Here is a 21238-nt window from a genome sequence, read left to right on the forward strand (position 1 = left end):
CCCGCCCGGCCCCGGCCTCCCCGCCCGCTTTGTGCGCGCCCGTTGCTCCCCGGCCTGCAAGTGGGGCGGGGCGCCCCTCCCCCATCCGCGCCCCCAGCCCCCCGGGGACCGCGGCCTGGCTCGAGCCCCCGGGACACGCCTGGGAAACCCGGTGCGACCCCGAGCTCCCTGGGATGGCCCTGGGGACCCCGGTTCGACCCGGGACCCCTCGGGAAGCTCCTGGGAACCCAGTCGGACCCAGGACCCCATAGGATGCCACTGGGCATCCCGAGCTCCACCCGGCGTCCCTGCAGACAGCTCTGGGGTCTCCGGCACAGCCCAGCGCCCCCTCATCCCCCCAGATTCAGGCTGAGCTTTTCCCCTCGCGTTCTGTGGCCAGGCCGTGTCTTCCCTTCTCTCTGGACCCCACGTCACCTCAAACTCCATAAACCACCAGCCTCGGTGCTGCCTGTTCTCCCGCCAGCCTTAGCTCAGGTTGGAGTCCGTCTAGTGGCCGCCCAACCCAGGCCAGCCCAAGGCCACCCTTCCCCCAGCCCCCTTCCTGGGCCTGAGCCGTCCTGCCCCTACCTGAGCATCTCTCTCCTTGCACCCCAGCCGGGCCCGAGCCCCCGCATCTCCCTGGGTCCCGCGCTGCCATCCTCGCTCCGGCTTGGGCTTGTGGACGCACTGCTGCCCTGGGCCCCCTCTAGGTTCGGAGCCCTAGTCATTTTCCCCCGGGCCTCAGGGCCTGGGGCTGTCTCTTTTACCTTTCCACTCTCTTCTCTCGGAGCCCGAGACCAGGGACTTCCTTCTCTGACCTAATTCACCTTCTAGCTGCTCCCCCGTGTCCTTCAATTTCCATTTCTTCCCCAGCATCTTAGCCCCTGGGTCTGGGGCCTAGGTAGATCCCCCACCTCCTGCTCTCTCCTGTAGGCACCTCCCCTTTTGATGTGGAAGCCAAGCCGTCGCCAGTCCTGTTGGTTCTTGTGGACCCAAAGGCCTTTCTGGCTCCCGACTCCCGGCCCGGTGCTGTCTGCCTTCTTCAGCACCCAGGCCCCTTCCCTGGGTGCTCAAACCCAGCTTCACCGCTGTCTCCAACCCAGGGCCATTTCTTCAACCTCCTCTTCTGCCCGGGCTTCCAGGGGCGCGAGGCCAGGGAGGCAGGCATTGTGGGGCTGTGGGGGTGGCAGCCAAACTCTCTGCCGAGAGCGAGGGCAGGTCGGGGCGTCCCTAGCTGCTGGCGCCAGGGAGGCGGCTCTGCCTGGTAAGGCGCTGTGAGCTGTGTGGTATCTGGGGTGGGGGTGGGGGGCAAAAGACCCTTCTCCTGCACCGCCCTCCCAGTGGCCTGGGATCACTGAGGCAGGTGACTCAGGCTTCCATCTTTGGTGTGTGATCTTTGTCTTGAGAGGTGAGGAAAGGTGCATGCCCTGCAGTTGGTGGATTTTCACAAACCCTCAAACAGCTTGCTGCCTGTGATCGCTGTTGAGTTAACCCAGTGATACGTCCCTTCAGCATCTGCCGTCCATGAAGCCCACCCTGGGGAGGTCTCTTTTGTTCCCCCAGAGGCACCAAGTATGCCCCCTGTCCCCACCCCTTAGCCTTCAGAGTTCAGGCCATTTCCCTGTGATGTGCTGAGCTCTGGGTGTCTGGGCAGCTGTCACTGAGATAAGTGGGATGATGGGAAGAGGGGGCCCTTGGGGTCTGTGGCAGATGAAGGCCCCACTCAGGTGACACAGGCTGTGGAGGGCTGGGCTGTGCACTGCCCAGTATGCAGCCACCGGTGTCGGGTCACATGAAAAATTCAGTCCCTCGGCCACACCAGCCGCCTCAGAAGCGCTGAGCTACCACCAGGCAGCCCCCTTATAGGGCTGCAGTTTCCATCATAGAGTGTAGAGTCCTGCGGTCCTGGTCCCGGGGGAAGCTGCGTGGACCCCAAGTCTGATTCTCCTCCTACCTCTGAGCTGTGCTCTGCCTCTTGCTCACTGAGTGAGGCCCTTGGGGAGCGGAGGGAGAAGGGTGTCACTGACCAGGTAGGTGGGTTGCTGCATGTGTCCATAGTGACGCTTGGTGCACAGGGCAGGCTTTGAGTCCACAGAGCCTTCCTCCTCCCCTGCCCAGAGAGGCCCCAGAGCTGTAAATGGCTCATTATAGCAGCGAATGGCACGGTTTCCCTTGGGCGCGCTCTGGCTTCCGGAGCTGTGATGCTCTTTTCTACCTGTCGGGCTCACCTTCCCCTAGGACTCTCAGGCCCAGCTGAGAAGTGGGATTTCCCGTTTTGCTCTGGGCTGCCACCTTCCCCACACTTGCACCTTTTTTCCCCATGGCCTGGGAAGAGTCTGGTTGTCCCGGCCCAAACCGTACCCACACGCAGGCCACTCTCCCCGCCCCACGTCTGTGCTGGTGCTCTCTGTGGCATTTGTGTTTTCCTTGGCAGGCGGGTGCGTGAGATCTCTGCTCACTTACGGGTTGTGTGTGGGAGGAGTGGTTTATCTTCAGGCCTGGGTGGGGAAGGCTCTGGGTTAGGGTTTGGATGGGAAGGGATCTGGCAGCAGGTCACTGGGGATCCGGACTCCCCCCAGGAGCTGGGAAGTGCTGTCAGTGGCTGGGTGGTCTCAGTCCTTTTAAGGAGTGTCCCCTTGGACGACCTGGCCTCTGACAGGGTGGCAGCCAGCTGACGAGAGGGTGGAAGCGCTGCTTGCGTGTTCTTCTCATGGCCTGCACAGTTTGACTCAGAGCCACTGCCTTGTGACTGGGGCTCTTCCTGGAGGGCGGGCTTGTGTCTGATGTGGGTGGTCATGAGTAGCCCCCAAGCCACCCATTTTACAGATGAGGAAATTCAGGTCCGGGAATGTTCCCCAGCTGGGTCAGAGCTGACTTGGGAGTCTTTCTTTCATATTTTTACTCTTTCCCCGGACCTTTGTTGAAAAGCTAACAATTACCCAGCATGTTAAGCCAGGATGACTGATTTGCCCCCAACTCCTGACTTTCAGAGTCCTGTGAAAGTTTTTTATCCTAAAGTTTTTATATTATCAGGTTGTTGAGGACAGAGACCTGTATCCTCTTGCTTTTAATGTCCATCGTAGTCTCTAATGCTAGGTTCTGCATCCCACTCTAAATAATGGTAACTAAAAATCCATCTCTTTGCAACCAGGCCCCTATGGCCAAGTGACAGATGCCCTGAATGGGTTTGTGCACATTAAAAATTCTCCCCCAACACTGCTCCCCTTACTTCAGGGGGAAGTTGGGAGGCCCCCCCAGCCGCAGTATACTCGCAGTGGTACCTTGTGCATAAATACCCTGTTCCCAGGGACCTGACAGCCAAGGATTGCGGGTAATGTGCATATCCACGAGGTCCGGGCATCTGTCCTCAGTGTTTCTAGGGAGAAATGTATTGCGCGCCTTCTCCCGTTGTCATTAACCTTGCGCCCCGAGTCAGGATGAGGGTGGATGGAGCCAGGAGGGGGTGCAGGTGTGGCCACTGACATCTTCGTATCGTGGTTAGAGGTCTGGGGCCTGGTGTAGTTGCCTGTGGGCAGGGCTGGCCCTCTGGCTTTGTGGCCACCTTCCAGGCAGGCAGTGCTCTGCTGTAGAGAATCGTCTCCCAGGGCCACCTGTGCCTTGGTTCCCCTTCTTCTGCTCTAATTCAGTGGCTGTCCTTGAGAGCCCCCATCCTGCACCCAGAGGGAGAGAGTGTCACAGAGCATCCTTTACATGCACTTGTTTCGCCAGCACGCGGAGGGGGCGCCGGAGCCCTGGTGCTTTTCCCCTCAGTTCGTGTGGGGCTGCGCTCTGTCCAGTAGGACTTCACAGCCCATTGAGCTGAAAGGGACAAGACTAGGTGCTCCTAAGAGGGGTGGGAGTCAGCACATCACAGGGAACAAGATGCGGTAGCCTAACCCCGGGCGTCATTATGCCACTTGGTAAAGTGTGAATCCCCAGGGGAGCGGGCATTTGTGGGGTGAATTCCCACCGGAACATGTGTAGAACTATTATAGGTAAACTAATTGCTCAAGATCTGGCATCTGTGGCCTAGGCTTATGGTAGGTCTCCAGGGAAGCCAGGTGGCACAGATGAAGGGCTTGGAATCAAGTAGTGCTGTGTGCTCTATGCCAGGCAAAGGCCAGTTCAGTCCCTACCTGGAGACAGTTGCTGTCTTCATCAGGGAACGGTCTGGGAAGCCCCCTCTACTGTGTTTGTCTAGCTGCCAGATTGAGGGTTCTGGCCCCATGTTCCGTGTGCCCTCTGCCAGCTGGCCTGGACTGAGGGCAGTGGCCCAGTTGAGGCTCCTGCCCAAGTTTAAGTGTCCCCACATGACACTTGGGGCCCCATCTGTCACTGACTTGCAGATGATTTTCCAGAAGAAAGGTGGTTATCGCTTTCTGCAGGCGTGGAATGTTTCCCTTCATTCTAGGCTTTTTTGGGGGAATGGGTGACAAGGTTATCCCCAAGTGCGCAGAGAAGTGGCAGTCACCCAGCCCCCAACATTGCATGCAGCCAGCTAGCCATTCCAGGGTTCCTGCAGTGTGACCTCCCTGCAGCGGAAGGAGTCTCTGTGGGTTGGTTGGGGGATGGCTCTTGACAAGCAAGAAGGGTTTGTTCCCGGGGTCTCCTGCTGAGCCTCTGCACCATTTAGCCTCTGGAGAGGCAGCTGGCTGGTTTGGTGGCTGTGGAGGGAGCCCAGGTGGAGTAGAGGAAGAAGGAGGTGTAAGCCTGGGCTGTGGGATTGGCTTTGCTGTGCTTATAAATTATCGCCACTTGACGCGTCAGAGGGGCTGGCCCGGGCTCGGCATCGCCCTGGGCTCCAGTTATCACAGCTCCAGTGTCTTCCTGAGTCAGTGGTTCCTTTTTTAAGGCAGTGATACAGAGTGTGTGTTATCCTTTCAGTGCATTTCTCAGCTGTGTACAGTGTTCAAGGGGTGGCTGCTCCCCAGAGTCCAGCGTTTCCAGCATACATAGGGTCAGGTCAGGATCCTCCGCTCTGCTGGCCCAGTCTGCAGCTCAGCACGCCCTACACGGGGGTGTCGGGCTGCCCTTGGCGCCAGCCTCTGGGGCATAGGTGTCACCAGGCGGTGCTTTGGGCACGGCCTCCTGGCTGCAAAGATTACCCACTGCTGCCTGGAATCTTCCTGTTTACTTTGGCCTCTGCTGCACGGTTTTGGCGCCTGCATTCTCCCCCTCTGCGCCGGAGCCCTGGTCTCCATCCATTCTTTCAGTCTCGGCTGCACCGCTTGCTTGCCCTGAGTAGCAATTCTGTGTCGTCCAAAATGCCCAGCAGGCAGCCGAGGGCTGAGCAGCTGGATCGGAGGGTAACCAACTCCAAGGAGGCAGTCTCCTTCTGCAGAAGTAAACTCCAGAGAAGCAAAAGTTGGGGTTTTGTTTTTTAGGTTTTTCTTTTTCTTTCACTGTGTGATTCAGGCTGGCCTGGAACTCACAGCAGTCCTCCTGCCTCAGCCTCCTGACTGCTGGGATTGCAGGCATGTGCCACCACGCCAGAGGCAGGAGAGGTTTTCACCTGCGATCCTCCCAGCTGCTTAGGGTCGGCTCGCCTTTCTCAGGATGGAAAAGGCAGAGGCTGACAGCTGTAAATGTGTAGGACAGCTGCAGCCCCAGCCCGGTGGGGAGCTTGGACGCAGTGTTTTGGGTTTGTTTGTGTTTGGTGTTCTCCACGCACAGCGCCACTCAGGTGGGCGCCTGTGGTTGAGCTGAGTGTCCTTAGGTCCTCAGCGCTGGCTTTTGGTGGGTCTTCCCGCCTGAGCATTCCCTCGGGCCTGGCTTGTGTGAGTTCAGCTACCTCGCTTTTCCTCCCTCGTGATTCCTGCCATAGTTGCCAGCCCTGCCCGGGGTCTTGGAGTTATGAATCTCCTCCCCCTCCTGATCTTGCGGGTTCTCCCCTCCATTAATTTTCCTTCCAGTCTCGCCCTCTGCTTGCATCCTAGCAGGCTTCTTGTTACCATTTACTTTTTTCTGGGTGGTGATGCTGGGGATGGAACCTGGGACGTGCTACTACTGAGCTATATCCCCAAGCCTTTTTATTTTTAATTTTGAGTCATTCTTGCTAAATTGCCCCAGCTGGTCTGGAACTTAAATCCTGCTGCCTCAGCCTCCTGAGTTGCTGGGATGACAGGTGTGTGCCACCTCATCTGGCTTGTTTGCTTCTTTTTCCTTTTCTGCCTTTAGCTTGGACTTGCACAGGTTGCTGGAGGGCTGTTACACAGATGTTAGTCCGTATGTCCGCTGTCCACTTACAGTCTGTTCCCATCCTCATGTCTATTCTGCGTCCCATCCCTGTCCCAGCCTCTTCCTCCAGGTCCCTAGTGAGTCACCGCTCTTTCCTGGGAGCCCTAAAGTTCCATTGTACTCAGCCAGGGGAGCTGTTTCATCCCAGGTCTCTTTTTAAAATTAACTTTTTAAATTGATAAAAATTGCATATACTTATCATGTACCTATTTTTTTGTTAAATTTGAATTGGAAAAATTGCCCTGTGTCTTACACCTGGCTGGCTGAGTGCCTGGAGGCCGAGCCTCCTGCCAGCTCATCACACACTAGGGCCTCCCTGTCCTTGTCTGCCACCAGCCCTTCCCTTTTGAAAGACTGTCCCCAGAGTGCGTAACTTGAGGGTGCTCTGGTTAAGTTGGTCCAGTGCTTCTGACACCCCGTGTGCAGTGCTTCCAAGAAAGACAAGCACAAGGGTGAGCACCGTGTGGTCCCCTCCAGGGGCGAGGCACAGCGGGACTGAGCCGAGGGCTGAGGCAGGATGAGGAGTGCAGGGAGTTGGCCGTGAACGTCGCTGATGACCGATGTTCTGTGAGGCAGCCAGGTTGGGCCCTTGGGAGTCGCCAGCCCTGCAGTCGGGCCCGAGGCACCGGAGAATTTTGCCCAGTGGAGAAATGAATCTTGGGCCCCCAGGTTGTGGGGCAGGGTGGGCATCAAGCTGGGGTGTTTCCTATTTGCTTAGTTCTGGGACCCAAGGCCCGAGCAGCTTAGCAGCAGCTTCTGTGTGTGTGCGTGTGTGAGATCGTGTGCGGGGAGGGACCCTCAGCACGAACCGTCCACGTGGACTGCGGACTGCCAGATGTGTTCTGACTTTGAAGGCGTGGGACTATAGGGGGAGGAGGAGGTGTGAGGGGCCTGCGCTTCGTTCCCGGGAGTGGCATCTCCGAGGCTGGCACCGGTGGCAGCAGGCGCCCCCACCAGCCTGGTGGTAGAGGTCTGAACAGAGGCAGGCTGAGAGGGAGGAGGGAGCTCTGTGGGCTGGTCTGGGAGGGCGACTGCACAGGGAGATTGCCCAGCTCGGGGGAGTCGCCCTGGCCGTGTGGCACTCGTGCCCTGGCTGCTGCCTTCTGCTTATCTGGCACTTAGAAACAAGTGTCTACTTGGCCGAACTTCCTTCTGTAACACTCGTGCATTTGATACTTGGTATCAGGACTGTGTCTATTAAAAGTCGGAGGTTTTCACAAACCAGAGTGGATGTGTACAGTAGGCTCCCCGTCAGTGGCTTTGGCTGCCCAGGGTGTCTAGAGTGCTTTGAAGGCTGCGGCTTCGTGCTCAGTGGAGAGGAACTGGCCTCAGCCACCACCTGCATCAGGGCACAGTGTCAGGTTTGTGTGTGGCGGAGGCTGCAGAGCCACCTGGATATGTCACTGGGGCCCTGTCTGTGCTGTGGGGACCTGGGACATTGTTACTGGTGACCCGGGGGTGAGAAGTCCTCTGCCCTGTGTCCTGCATGCGTGGAGTGGAGGTGGGCACCTCCCTGTGCCTTGGGGCTGTGGACAGGGTGGCAGGTCCAGGGGCGGCCCTTGCCTCCACAGCCTGGGCCTGTTCCTCCGAGGTGAGCAGCTGTTCTTAGAGCCTCAGTGTCCCCTCCGCAGCGTTGCAGGACAGGGGATGGCCATCCTTGCTGACATCTCTGTGGGGAGCAGGTGGACAGACCCCAGTGAGCAAGGTGGTTTCTTACAGTGAAAGTGCTGAAAGGACGAGGGTGTGGTGCAGGATGTCGGGGTGGGTGGTGCTTTCTCTTGGAGGCCAGCGACGTCTTCCCTGCAGAGGTGATATTTGGTGAGCGGGGTGTCCAGGGGAGGAGCATCTGCAGAGGAGCCAACTGCATGTGGGACAGAGGATGTGGAGGTGCAGGTGGGGACGCTGCTGCCTAGGACCCCCTGGGATCTTCTGTGGTCTCCTCAATCCCTCGGAAGAGGCGCTTCCGTCCTGTGGCCTCACTGACTGTGCTCCCAGCCCTGCCCGAGGCTGCAGCTGACCCTTCCCGCCTCTGTCTCCCTGCAGTGCACCGTGCAGGTCAAGTTAGAGCTGGGACACCGGGCCCAGCTGCGCAAGAAGCCCACCACGGAGGGCTTCACCCACGACTGGATGGTGTTTGTCCGAGGCCCCGAGCAGTGTGAGATCCAGCACTTCGTGGAGAAGGTGATCTTCCGGCTGCACGACAGCTTCCCCAAGCCCAAGCGTGGTGAGTGGCCCACCTCGTTCCCCATTTTCTTGCCAGTGGTACATGGTACCCAGCCTTGTGACACAGCTGTGTCCTGCTCCCTGCCCCAAGGGAGTGCAGCCCCTCCCCAGCTGCCAGGTGAGCCACGGGACTGTGTGTGTCACCGGGTAGAGTCACTCTGAGGGGCCCGTCGCTCGTGGGTGGGGGTGGCTGCAGCCAGCTGTTCATGATCTGGAAACCACCCATGGGCCTACGGGGTGCTGTTCTGAGGATTCCTAGTATTTAGAGCAGAAAGAGTCAGGGGTCCTGTCACCAGTGTCTGGTGTCTTGCGTGGCTCCCTTCCCTGCCTCACTGTCGGCTGCTGCTTGGTGAGCAGCAGTACCCTGCACGTCTCCACCGAGCCCTCGTAGCCCTGAGCCTCCTGGGGAACGCAGGTGGGCACAGTCTGTGGTCAGGGATACCTTCTTCGGGAGGGGCCCTGGGGGAAGAAGGGTTCGGTGGGGATTTGGACACAAGGTCGGTGGTCTCTCCTGAGTCGGTTGGGGCTGAGTCCCCAGGGTGAAGCTCAGGGCCTGGCATCTGGCAGGGTCCAGTCCTTTTTTTTTTTTTTTATTGCAGTGCTGGGGTTGGAACCCAGGGCCTGATGTTTGCCAAGCAAGTGCTCACCAGCGAGCTGTACCCCCATTCCTCCCCAGTAAACCAGCTTGCCTTTCTCCCGCCTTTTCTCTGCCTCCCTTCTTTACTTGTCCCATCCCCACCTCCCACCCTCTTTCTTCCTTCTGTCCTCTTCTGCCTCCACCCAGGGCCTCCACATGCCCGGCGAGTGCTGTCCCTCAGCTCTGTCACCAGCCCTCTTAGCGTCCCCCTAAGTCACCCCAGTTGGCCCTGAGCTTGCCAACCCGAGTAGTGGGGACGACAGACGTGTGCCACTGCCCCGGCAGTATTGCCAGGATGGATGTGCCTTAGCAGAAGGGAAACCTTTCCGCAGCCAGGGTTTTTGGGGGGAGAGCTGTTGCTGGCTGCTACACCCCACCTGGTGTACGAGGGTTGCTCAGCTGCCGAAGTAGCTCCTGAGTGAGGCTGACAGGCGTCACAGACGCAGACCTGTGCTTGCGCAGGGGCACCCTCCTGTGACTGCTGGTGGCAGCAGGTGCGAGCTGTTGCCTTCCCTCCTTGCCTGTCGTCCCTGAGCCTCCCCCCCAACCCTCTTGGGAGTGGCAGGTCCTCATAAGGCACTGGCAGCCCAGCCAGCACGTAGCCCTCCTGCCGGGCTCTTCTGTGCCCTTCTGCCTGTCCTCACAGCGCGGGGATAGGCCCTGGTGACGGTGTCTACCCACCTTGAAGCCGTTCACCTTTGTCCCCACCATCACAGCAGCCCAGCAGCTCCTCAAAGTCATACTCATAGCGATCTGCTTTCTTCTGGCTTTGGTTCCGTGCTTGTGCTCCTGGTGGCAGCCCTGTACCCTGGGGCCTCTCGGGATCCCTGTGACTCAGACGTGCAAATGGAGGTGGCAGTGGCCCAGTCACTTACTTGAGGGCATAAGGAACCTGTAGGTTCTGAGCTCTGAGTTCTTGAAAGATGGGGTGGTAGTTGAGGGCCACTCTCCCATGGTGCATTCGGAGCCGAGGCTATTTGTCCAGACTGTTGGGGCAGCTGCTTCACCTGCACGGAACCGCGGGGTGAGCTCCCCGTTTCTAGCATGGACAGCAGGGTGAGCTCCCTGACCACCCTGCATGCTGCAGAGTGACCGCCTGGTTCACCATGTGTCTTGGAGTGGTCTACCCGGTTCGTCACACACGCATCACAGGGTAAAAGCCCAGGTTGTCACATAGGCAGCAGGGTAACCACTTGGTTCATCACCCCATGCATGGCAAAGGACCTGGTTCATCCCGGTAGATCAGAGAGTAACCGCCAGTTCCTCAGCTGTTACAGAGTAACTCCTCAGCTCTTTAGAAGTATCAAAGACTAAGTGCACAGCTGTTAGGGAGAGAGAGCCTCCCTAGAGGACTCTCTCTAGAAGGATACTTTGCACTGAGAAAGTATCTTTCTGGGCACATACAAATACATTGTAGCAAAGTGAAGAGAACTGTAAGTGAGAGAATAAGTTGCCAGTTCTATCACACCCTTGCAGATTGCAATGTGTGCTTAACACCAGCTGATTGAAATCCTATTTCTTGACTTATTTTCAAATATAAACAGTGTTTATTGAAGGACCTTTGAAAGGTTTACAGTTATCCCAAACTACCCCCATTTTTGCCAACAACACCCCAGTTTTTAAAATTTTTGCACTGGGGATCGAGAGGGTGCTGAGGTACATCCAGGACCCTTTTAGTTTTTGAGACAGTGTCTCACTAAGATCTCAGGCTAAGCTCAAACTTGTTATCCTCCTGCCTCAGCCTCCTAGAGTGCTGCGATGACTGGTATGCACCACCCGCCTGATTAAATTGTTTGTAATTAAGTGATCTGCTTTTGCCTTGGTTTGTGTCTTCATTTTGTTTTGTTCTGGTACTGGGGATAGAACCCAGGGCTGCACCACCAGCTCCATCTGGGTCTTTGTTTGATGAGGCAAGCCTGGCTCCCTCCAGGGCCCACCGCTGGAGAGCCCTGTGTCCCCTCTTGGGGGGTGTCCTCTGGCTTCCAGGTCTAACTTACTGCTGCTTTGCCAGTACACGTACCCGGGCTCGTGCTGCTTTCGTTTATTTTCCTTGTTAGCACCATCTTAACACGTCTGTTCTCTGTCTCACCCGGCCCCGGATGAAGGGTATGCGTCTGTTCTGTTTGCTGTGGTGTCCCTGGTGCCCACCGGACACAGTAGTTGCTCAGTAAATGTTATGGCCTAAATTAGAGGGCTCTTCCACCCAGTGATCTTCCTGTGATGCCTTCTTAATCCCTGCTGGGGAGGACAAGGCCTAAGACCCTGATTTTGCCGGGCCTTCTGTCCCCTCCTGTGAAGAGCTGTACTGGAAGGTGGAAGAGCTGAAACCAAGACCTTCCAGTGTAGCCCAGCTGGGTGGGCTCTGGGCTTCTTCCTGAATCCTGAATTTTAGGCCACTTGATCGAGACTGCCCAAGGTCATATCAAGATCAGATGAGTTTTTGGTCATTTTTGTTTAAAATTCTTCTTCGTTTTAGCTTGTGTCGTGATATTTGGAATAACTATTTGCTCTCCTTTTTGCTCTGTATCTTTATTCTGTCTTCTTTTTTTTTTTTTTTTTTCTCTCGCATCTTCTCCGTCATTCTGTGGAGCAGGTGGTTTTATTCTTTTCACCCCTGAGTACTCCATCTCATCCCATCCCTCCGCCTTCCCCCTGTAATCAGACTGGGTCCTTGGGCCGCCTCTTGTGCCATCAGTACTCTAGGCCTTTTCTTCCCTGTGCTCCTGGAGGGATTTATTTATTCCCCTTTGTTTTGGTTTGTTTTCTCCTGTAATAGAGCAGTTTCTCAAGTACTGTCCCCAGAGGTTAACTACTCGAGAAATTTCCTAAGAGCTGTGTGGGCAGCCGGGCCCTCTGAGCCCCAGCGGCTGGCATCTGCTGCCGCTTCTGCCTGTGCGCGTGCGCGCTGTGTTGGGCTGCATTCCGGGTGGAGGTGTCGCTTCAGTGGCTCCGAGAAGTTTGGGGCTGCCGTGTCCTTATGCTAATGCAGGGTCCTGCTTTTTTCCCCAGCATTTGGGATGTTGCAGGCAACACTGTGGCTGGGGTTTTCGTTGTTCTCTGTGTGTTGTGACATTTTAGCACAGTTTCCTTCCTTCTGTCCATTTCGATTCGTTCTTTTTGGGATGCTTTATTTGACCTCGTGTGCTTAGGCGTCGTCATCTGTGAACTGAGATGGCTGTGAGTGCTCCTAAGCTGTTGTAAGGACTGAGCCAATCGGAGAGCCATGCTGTGCTGTAGCTATGAGAATTGGTAGCTGTGCCAGCAGAATCATCTAATCCAAGGCATTTCTTTACGTCTCACTGGGGTTTTTGGTTTTCTGAGACAGGGTCTTTCCATGTAGTGCAGGTCTGCCTGAAATTTGCTATGTAGCCCTGGCTGACACGACCTTCCTGCCTCAGCCTCCCAAGTTCTGGGATGACAGATATGCCTCACTATTCCTGCCCTCCTGTCTCACCTGTTTTTTGTTTTTTGGTTTTACTGAGTATTGAACCCAGAGGCTTAGCACTGAGCTGCATCCCCAGCCCCTTTTATTTTTTATTTTGAGAATAGGTGTTGCTAAGTTGCTCAGGTTCATCTTGGATTTGCAGTCCTACCTCAGCCTCCCACAGTGTTGGAATTGCAGGGGTGTACCACCTCACCCTGCTCTGGGTGTACTATCTGGGAGATTTTATTTTCTACCCATCCTACTGAATTAAAAAACTAGATGTATGGGCTGGGGATGTAGCTCAGTGGCATAACACTTGCCTGGCAAGCCTGAGGTCTTGAGTTCGATTCCTGGTACAAAAAACCCCAAAAAACTAGATGCATTGTGATAATGAGTACATTCCTGTTCTTTGGTATATGTGCTGCTGAAGCAAGTGTTCCATTCCTATTCTGTAGTCTTCCATTTGTTGGCAGTACCTCGGTGCTTAGGGCATTGACTTCAGGCATTGGTTATTGTTTGTTTATTTATGTTTTATTTTTTTATTTTTGGTGCTGGGGCTGGAATCCAGGGCTTTGTGTATGCTAAGTTAGTGCTAACCCCCAAGCTATACTCCAGCCTAGTCCGACTATCTTCTCTTCTGTCATTTGTGCGTATGTATTTTTGTAGTAGTAGGGATTAAATCCAAGGCCTTTATGTACTGAGCTATGTCCCCAACCCTTTTTAAAAATTTAGTTTGAGATGGGGTCTTGTAAGTTGCCCAGGCTTGGCTGGAATTTATAAACCTCCTGCTTCAGCCTCCTAGAATACTAGGGTTATAAGCATGCGCCATCGTGCCTGACTTTTTTCTTTTTTCAACTCTTTTGTGGTCTCCGCGTTTTTCTGGGCTCCTTCCTCAGGTGAGGTTTTTTTTAGCACTCTGTGGCAGGGTGGGTTCTGTTAATCCATGGGACTTCCAGATTTCCTGCTGAGGAGGGATTTCCTGTCCCTCTTCTACCCAGAAGCATTTGCTCCCCACAGACAGCTCCTCTGTCAGGACTGGGAATCCTCTGGATTTCCCTGAGGGAAGCTGGTAGCTGCCCTGCCGAGAAGAGGGGATAAAAAGAGTCCCCAGGACTGGTAGTCCAAATAGAGCCTTCCAGTTTCATTTTCCTAGCAAAATAATTCCTGTGCTGAGATCTAATCGCACAGCATAAACTATCCTGTTACCATGTACGCTTAGTGAGGGTAACATACTCACCATTTGTGCAGACGTGGCTGCTAATTCCGTCACCACCCTCTACTTCCAGGACAGTACTATACCCTGAGAGAAGCCCCAGGCCCCCAACTCACCGTCACTCCCACCTCTGCCTGCCTTCCCACCTCCAGCTTCTCATCCTTTCTCTGCCCCTCTTAGGGCCTGAAGGCCACCGCCCAGGACTCCTACGTTCTGGCACAGAAGGGGCCCGTCCCCGCGCCTACCCTGCTTCCAGCGGCTCCCTGACCACCCGCATCTCCTGCTTTCTCTTCACAGCTGGCTTGGTTTCATGTCACCTTGGCTTGACTGTGACTCCTGTGGGTTATCAGGTGACACGGCAGCCTGGCCTCCCCCGGGGCTCTGCAGGGCCACTTCTAGAGCGCTGGCTGGGGAGAGGCTGGAGAACTCAGGAAGCTCGCTTCCCTGAAGGGCTGTGTAGTCTGTGGAACATAGCGAGAAAAGATGTGACACAGAGGCTGGAGAAAGCATCTGCTCTCAGCAGAAGCACGTGACCTAGGTGTCAGGGGCCAAGGGAACCTGGCCTGCCCCTGCTGGGAGGTGGCCCTGCTGTGGGTCTCATAGCTGGGTGGGATTTAGACTGAGGGTGTGGGGAGATCACACCGGCACGGGACCTGGGGTCTGCAGGCTTATCCCTCCTCCTTCCCTGGGCACCTCCGCTCTCTTTCCCAGGTGCAGGTTGGGTAACCTGGATGTGGGTACCCACAAGCTCATGGGCCCCAAGAGCAGACTGCAGATGTCCAGGGCTGGAGTTGGGCAGCTGTGAGCCCCCGCTTCCTGGCTGTCTGCCCTCACAACGCAGGGCCTCGGGGAGGGATCGAACTGTGGCCTGGGCCGCCTGGCAGAGACATGGAGTGCGGCCTGAGCCAGCTGCACTCTGCAGATGCTTACTGAGCGCCTCCGAGAGCAAGTGTCTGTCAGAGGCAGCTTCTGTCCCTGGTCCCAGGCCCTGGAGCTGTGGCTCTGAGGAAGACAGCCTCCTGGTGGGGACGGAGGGCAGACAGGGAGCGCTGCAGAGCCCTGGGAGCTGGGCGGGGAGGTCGGGCTGGGTGCCCAGCAGGGGTGCTGCAGGAAGTAACCGGCAACCCAGCCTGGCCCTGGGCCCTGAAGTGGCCTGGGGAAGAGGAGGCTGGAAGAGACCGTGCACCTCGCAGGCCTGGGGAGGTGAGAAGTCCTCTGTGCGGCAGTGGGAGCCTCTGGGGGTGCAGTTAGCCTTACGCCTCACGTGGTCCATTGTTGTAGCTTCCTGGCCTGAAGCTGCCCAGGAAGGAGTCTGGGCCACTGCTGGATTGCCCTGCAGTGACAATATAAGCTTAGGAAGAGGTGGAAGTAGGTCCCTGGGTGAAGGGCGGGCAGCCTGGTCCCTAGCTGTGACCTGCAGTGGGTTGCAGATTTACGGGTGCATCTGCAGTCTTTTTGAGTTGGGCTGCATCTGAGGCCCCTCGGCAGCGTCCCCTTGAGGCTGTTGGCAGAGTGGAAGGAGCCATGCTGGAGATTTGGGACAAGGCCATAGTACTGCTGTCCCCAGGCTGCAGGTTCTGCCTGTTGTCCTGTAGACAGGGCTGCTCCTTCTCCCCCAGTTTGAGGGTGACAACCCCCCAAGAGTAAGCTAAGGACGGGTTAGGGGCTGCCAGGAAGCTTGGGACACTCATCCCCTTGTGCTAGAGACTCCCCCGCAGCTGTCAGGCGGGCCAGTCTTGCCTTTGAGGGCCCCTGATCATTCACATGTACTCCACTTGCCCAGCTTGTTTCTCTGAAGGTACTCGAGGCCCTTATTTGTCTTTTTTCTTTAAGAAAATCATGTGGTTTTAGTGTAAGAAGTCATGTCTTACTGTGTTCCATTAACTTTTCCAGCAAGTTCTGTAAGAATTACCTTGCTAGTGCAGATGTGTGTGTATAAAGGTTTTTCATGTATAGTTCACGGTGGCCATGAGCTGGCCTCAAACTCACAGTGATCCTCCTGTCTTAGCCTTCCAAGTGCTGGAATTACAGGCATGGGCCACCACCCCCGGCTCTGTACAAGTTTTTAACAGTTGATGCTTTGTTAAGTGGAGTAAGCCAAGACACCGATGAAATCCTGCATGATCTTACCTGTATGTAGAATTTACAGTCCTCTCACAAAGACAAAGTGAGACGGTGCTGCCAGGAGCTCAGGAGATGGCATCAGAGGACACAGCTGTCACTTGTATAAGAAGGCCGAGTTCTGTGCCACGTGCACTGACAGCCAGCAAGACTGAGTGTGGGTGTCAAACAGCTAAGAGGATGGCTTGTGGTAAATGTGTTTAGGGGACAAAAGGATCAGAGGAAGCTCTGGAGGTGACGGGTATGTTTCTTGCCTTGGTGGTGGTAGTTATGCGGGTGTGTGCCCATCCCCAGATACGAGGACATGCACTTTAAACACGTGGCTTTTCACATACTGGTGTACCTTGAGGACGTGGGGGACTCCCACCCCGCCATCAGCAACTGGCAGGATTTTTTCCTTTCTCTGAGGTATAGTGGCTACCTCCCGAGATGAAGGGGCAGAAGACGGGGACTTGATCTTTATAATTCTCTTTTTTTTCCTTAAAACCTGGGGAACAGTGTCTTCGTGGTATTTGCCGGATGGCAGTAGACTTGTTGGAACACGCACAGTTTATTTTGGAGGAGATTGTGGACATGGGTTATTTTATGTGTACTTTGCGATATTCACTTCAGTTTTGTTTTTTATTCCCCCAGTGCTGGAGGTTGAACCCCACAGCCGTTGCACCTAGCCTTTTAAAGTTTTTTGTTTTGAAACAAAGTCTCTCTTAAGTTGCCTCTGCTGGGCTCAGAATGCTCCTGCCTCAGCCGCCTAGAATGCTGATTACAGGCTTATGCCACCATGCTGGCTTCAGGTTGCTCCCGTTAGGCCCCGAAGTGGTGCCCAGAGGGCAGTGCTGTGAGAGCCTGCTCCGGTGTAAACAGCCCAGCACGGAGCGGGGGTCAGAGCTCAGGCAGAGCCAGCCGTGCGGGGAGGTGGCCGCTGTGGGGTGCTGTCTTGCCGGCCCCTGCAACTGAGGGGCCTGAGTCCTGTAATTGGTGGCCTTGCCTGGTCTTAGCTTCCTCGCATGCTGCAGGAGCAAGTGTCCGGGTGACAGTCGCACACCACTCCTGCTGTGCCCGTTGCCAGCTCCTCGACTCACCCTTCTCCTGCCCAGCCTGGCCCTCCAACTTCCCATGTCTTCTTCCTTCAGCAGGAACCACTGGACAGCCAGGGAGGAGGTGGGGTGGCCTTGGAGGGGACAGGAAGCAGACGAAGCTGACCGATGGTTTTCCCTTTCTTTTTAGTGTGCAAGGAGCCCCCCTACAAAGTGGAGGAGTCGGGTTACGCTGGCTTCATCATGCCCATTGAGGTGTACTTCAAAAACAAGGTAGGAGCCACGCAGATCATTGTAATAATCCTTTACACCTGGCCAGGCCAGGAACGTGAGGCATCACTGATCATGCCTGCAGGCCTGTGGGAGCTCTGGGCATGGTGCTCAGGTGCACCGCCTTCCCTGGGAGCTGCGTGCGTCTCAGTGGTACCCACCTCCAGGTTGGGTCCTTGGGAGCTGTTCACAGACCATCAGTCATTCTGAGACGTTCTTGGCATGGAGGCCTTAAGGCCTGGGACCAGCACCTCTGAGCCTAGAGCCAGCTCAGCTGTGGGAGACTCCTAGAGTCCTGGCTCTTGGCCCTGTGGGGTGGGTCCTGTGGCAGATGAGCATGACCTTGTAGCACCCATCTTAGCAGCTGAGGGATTGCGTGCATCCACCTGCTAAGTGCCTGCCCACCTCGGTGTTCTGCGGTTGGTGGAACCACATCGCTGTGGCCAGTTAAACTCTCCTCCGGGCTGGCTTAGAGGAAGAGCCTTTGAGGTTGTGGAGCAGTCTGGGATCCCACTGGCCTGGAGGCTTTTATGTCCCTGGCGCTTGTGATCCCTGGCACACAGGCCTTCCTCCCCTTGCCCGGGCTGGCGTGCAGGCCAGACAGTACGCTGGGTGATGCCGGTTCCTAGGACTTTCCCTGGCCCGGTGGCCCTGGTTGAGCTTGGAAGGTGACCCCAGCAAGGCTGGGGAGTCCCAGCAAATCTCCATAAGGAGGACGCTTGGTGTTTGCATCTCAGCTGGGACAGCTGTTCTGTCCTGCAGTGTCCACATGGGCCACCGCTGTACCAGCCTATCACTGAAAGTGGGGGTGACACGGTGCTGTAAGAGTAGATGGGTCCTACTTGCTGCCCAGGCTCTTGGTGATGAGCCAGATGTCACCCGTGTTTGTGCCCAGTGTGGCCACAGCCCCTCTTGCTCACCCGCCACCACTGCCAGCCCAGTGCCCCAGCCCAGTCCGTAGCGTTCTGTCTCATTGGGGCCCACTGTGTCACACTGCTGGGCTTACTTGCAGTGGCCGCAGGTAAGCTGCAGCTTACCAAGGACCCGACCATGGACACAGGTCCATGTAGCACCCCAGTTCTGAGGCTGGGTCGGGCCCCAGCTTGCCTGAGGCCTTGCGTACCCTCAGAGGCCCACTGGGGCTATGTTCTGCACCATTCCTTTCTTTTTTCTGTGTAGGGGCCATGTTCCAATGTCCCTGTGGGTTGAGCTGACATCTGTGTTCTTGGACATCTCCGTGAGTCTCCGTGAGGGGAGACTGACGCCCCCACCTGGCTGGTCCCCAGGCCTCCCAAGGCATTGAAAGCTGCCCTGAAAGGGGACGCGAGCCCTCGGTGGTTCCTGTTTGGCTCAGCTGTGCGTGTGCAGTGCTCCCTCTGGCCTCTGCCCAGACTTGACGGTCTCCGGGGCTCCAGGCTGCCCCTGCTGGGGGAGAGATCCCATGGGGTGACCCTCTGGCTATGGAACCGTTCTTGCCAGGCTCAGCATCCTCCCTTGTGTGGGACTTGGGGTGTGGGTTATGGGCTTGCATGTTGGTGTGGGACCCCCGCTCCTTCAGAGGTCCCCAGGCTGCCTCGAGCACGGTATCTGCCCTGGTGCCCTCTGGCACAGCTCACAGCTCACTGCTCCTCTGCCTCCCGCAACCCCAGCTGTGTGGCCTTGGCCAGGATGCTTTGTGTAAGCCACAGCATTTGCGTTGGGTAAAACCCTCCTGTGTCTGGTGGAGCAGAGGTTTGAGTCTCAGCAGGTTTTCGCTTGAACCCTCATAGAGCATGGCAAGTGTTTCTCTTCCCATCCTCGACCTCCGCTTGGTCCCTGCAGAGGCTGTGGGCCAGGCTGGCAGCTTCCTCTGCAGGTTTCCCAGGAGCCCTCTTCCTGGTGGCGATGGCTGCAGGAACCCAGGGATGTGCCCCCCACAGGGAGGGCACACAGCTTTGGTCATGGTTGTGGCAGTGGGTGTGCAGTGCGCCAGGCATCCCAGATTGCCTGGGTCTCAGGATGAAGGAGCTCTTGGGGACACATCACCTGGTCAGGGGCACACATCCTGGCCGGGCAGGGATTGGATCCAGCTGTGTGTAGACACTGAGGCTTAACCCCCAAGACGGACGTGAGCTAGGACAGCTGTTGATGAATTTGAGTTTTCACTTCTGGGTGTCGGGGTCAGCACTATCTGTACATTCGTTCTGCAGATGCTAAGTGTGGGTCCCTACTTTAGAAGTTCAGTGAAGATCAGACCTTTTGAAAAGGAGCATGGGTAAATTGCAGAAGCAGCTTACCCAGGCTTCAGGGAGTGTTTGAGATGGGCCACAGTGAGCAGGGGCATGGGGTTTCCCTGAGCCGCAGGCCAGGAACCCTTCCCTGGCTCCCAGCTGTCTGCCTGTGGCTTTGGATGTTTGTCATGTATCTGCCCTGGGCTTTCTGGACACAGTAGGTTCTTGCACGAGATTAGACTCTTGCAGGGGAAATAAAGGCAGGGTAATGGGAAATAGGTGTGTAGATCTTTTGCAGGTGGACAGGGGCCAGGAGGTGGATCAGGGAGAGGAAGGATGTGAAAAAAGAATTAGGGTGTCCGCGCACCGCTGGGCATGGTGATGCATGCCTGTAATCCCAGCACTCAGGAGGCTGAGGGAGGAGGATTGTCGTGAGTTCCAGACCAGCCTGGGCTACAAAGTGAGCTCAAGGCCAGCCTGAACTGCATAGCGAGACCCTGTGTCAGAAAAGCCAAAACAAAGATGTCCATGTTCCAACTCCCCACGAGGAGTCTCATCATTCCGTACCACAAATGCGTGCTTAAAAAAGAAATGATCTTGCAGGAGGCACATGGGCCCAGTCGCCATCTGGCACTGGGGTCCGTAGCCCTGGGGTCTGGACAACACCCTGCTGCATGTGCGGAACGATGCCTGTGGTCATTCGCTCATTTCCTCCAAACGTCCCACAGCAAAAGCTCCCACAGCAAGATGTGCCACATGTGCCCATCTGGGGAGCCAGCTGGGTGGGGGCACACATTCTCCCACTAGGCACAGCTCCTACCTCTAAGCATTTTATAGACTTGGGTATGAAAATTCAACATAATGTAAATAAGATATCTGTGAAAATCAACTACAACCTAAATAAGAATGAAAGATGTCATACAGTAAATGTATATCTGATGATCTACATAAGATCTACATAAGAAAAGAGAAGTTGAATGTCAAAGTGAGAGACAGGGGGTGGGCTGAGGCGGGCTGGGGCTGGGGGCCATCATGTGGTCAACCTGGGGGTGGTCAGGAGGGCCGCCAGGGGCATAGGCAGCAGGTGGAAACACCTGGTTCAGATGCCAGGACAGGTTACTGCAGGCCTTGGTTCCTCTGTCCACCAGGTGGGGTTGCTGCCGGGTCCGTGTGGGAGATGCAGAGTGTGGTAGCGCGTGAAGTCCCGGGCTGAGCGCACGGCCCACAAGGTCGTCCTGCACCTGTCTGCTGGTGTCACTGGTCTTGCCATTCCGGTTTTGCAGTACTGTCAGTTGAACGGGGGTGCTGTAACCCAGAGTTCCACTGAGCTACCTCGGAAGCCTTATTTTCAGACTGGATCTTGCTGAGTTGTGTACGCCGGTGTGGAGCTTGCAGTGCCTCTGCCTCAGACTCTTGAGTAGCTGGATGAAAGGTGTATGCGGTACCACTGTCCGCAGCCTTGGCTGTACCCCATGACTGGGCAAGGCGGCGCAGGGAGAAGGGCCTGCAGGAGGTGGACGTTCCAGAGACCCCAGCATGTCATCCGGCTTCTACAGGGAAGGGGTGTCTAGCCAGGGGGAGGGATGCCTTGTCAGACGCAGTTGTTGCATCTAAGCCTGACATTCTGTTTAAACTGAGCACTTGCCCAAAGCGTGGCTGTCTGTGGAAGGAGGACGCGTGTCCTAGGCGGTGTTGGGTACCGGCGTTTGTGGAGGCTGTTTGGCTTGGTCAGTTGGCAGGACCCTCTCTCCAGATAAGTAAAGGGAAGAATTTAGGGGCCTCTTCTGGTTATAGAAGTAACGCTGTGCGCTGCGAAGTATTTTAAATTGAGGAGCGGCTAATACTGTAGCAGAAGTCCCACGTCAGTCCGTCTGCAGTCCCACCCCCCTG

At 56.2% G+C, this 21238-nt stretch overlaps 1 protein-coding gene across 1 annotated transcript in view; it reads left to right on the plus strand.

Moving 5' to 3' along the window:
• Positions 1-8259: 8259 nt before the first annotated feature.
• The window catches only part of Mllt1 (myeloid/lymphoid or mixed-lineage leukemia; translocated to, 1), a gene marked incomplete at its 5' end in the record, with an annotated part of 46812 nt that continues 33833 nt past the window's right edge, over positions 8260-21238 (plus strand). Inside the window, 2 exon segments of the mRNA XM_013505340.1 lie at positions 8260-8440; positions 17059-17141. Coding sequence (XP_013360794.1) covers positions 8260-8440; positions 17059-17141 — 264 coding nt within the window.

Source organism: Chinchilla lanigera, unplaced genomic scaffold (assembly GCF_000276665.1).
Source record: "Chinchilla lanigera isolate Chin_1 unplaced genomic scaffold, ChiLan1.0 scaffold00094, whole genome shotgun sequence".
Taxonomy (NCBI): Eukaryota; Metazoa; Chordata; class Mammalia; order Rodentia; family Chinchillidae; genus Chinchilla; species Chinchilla lanigera.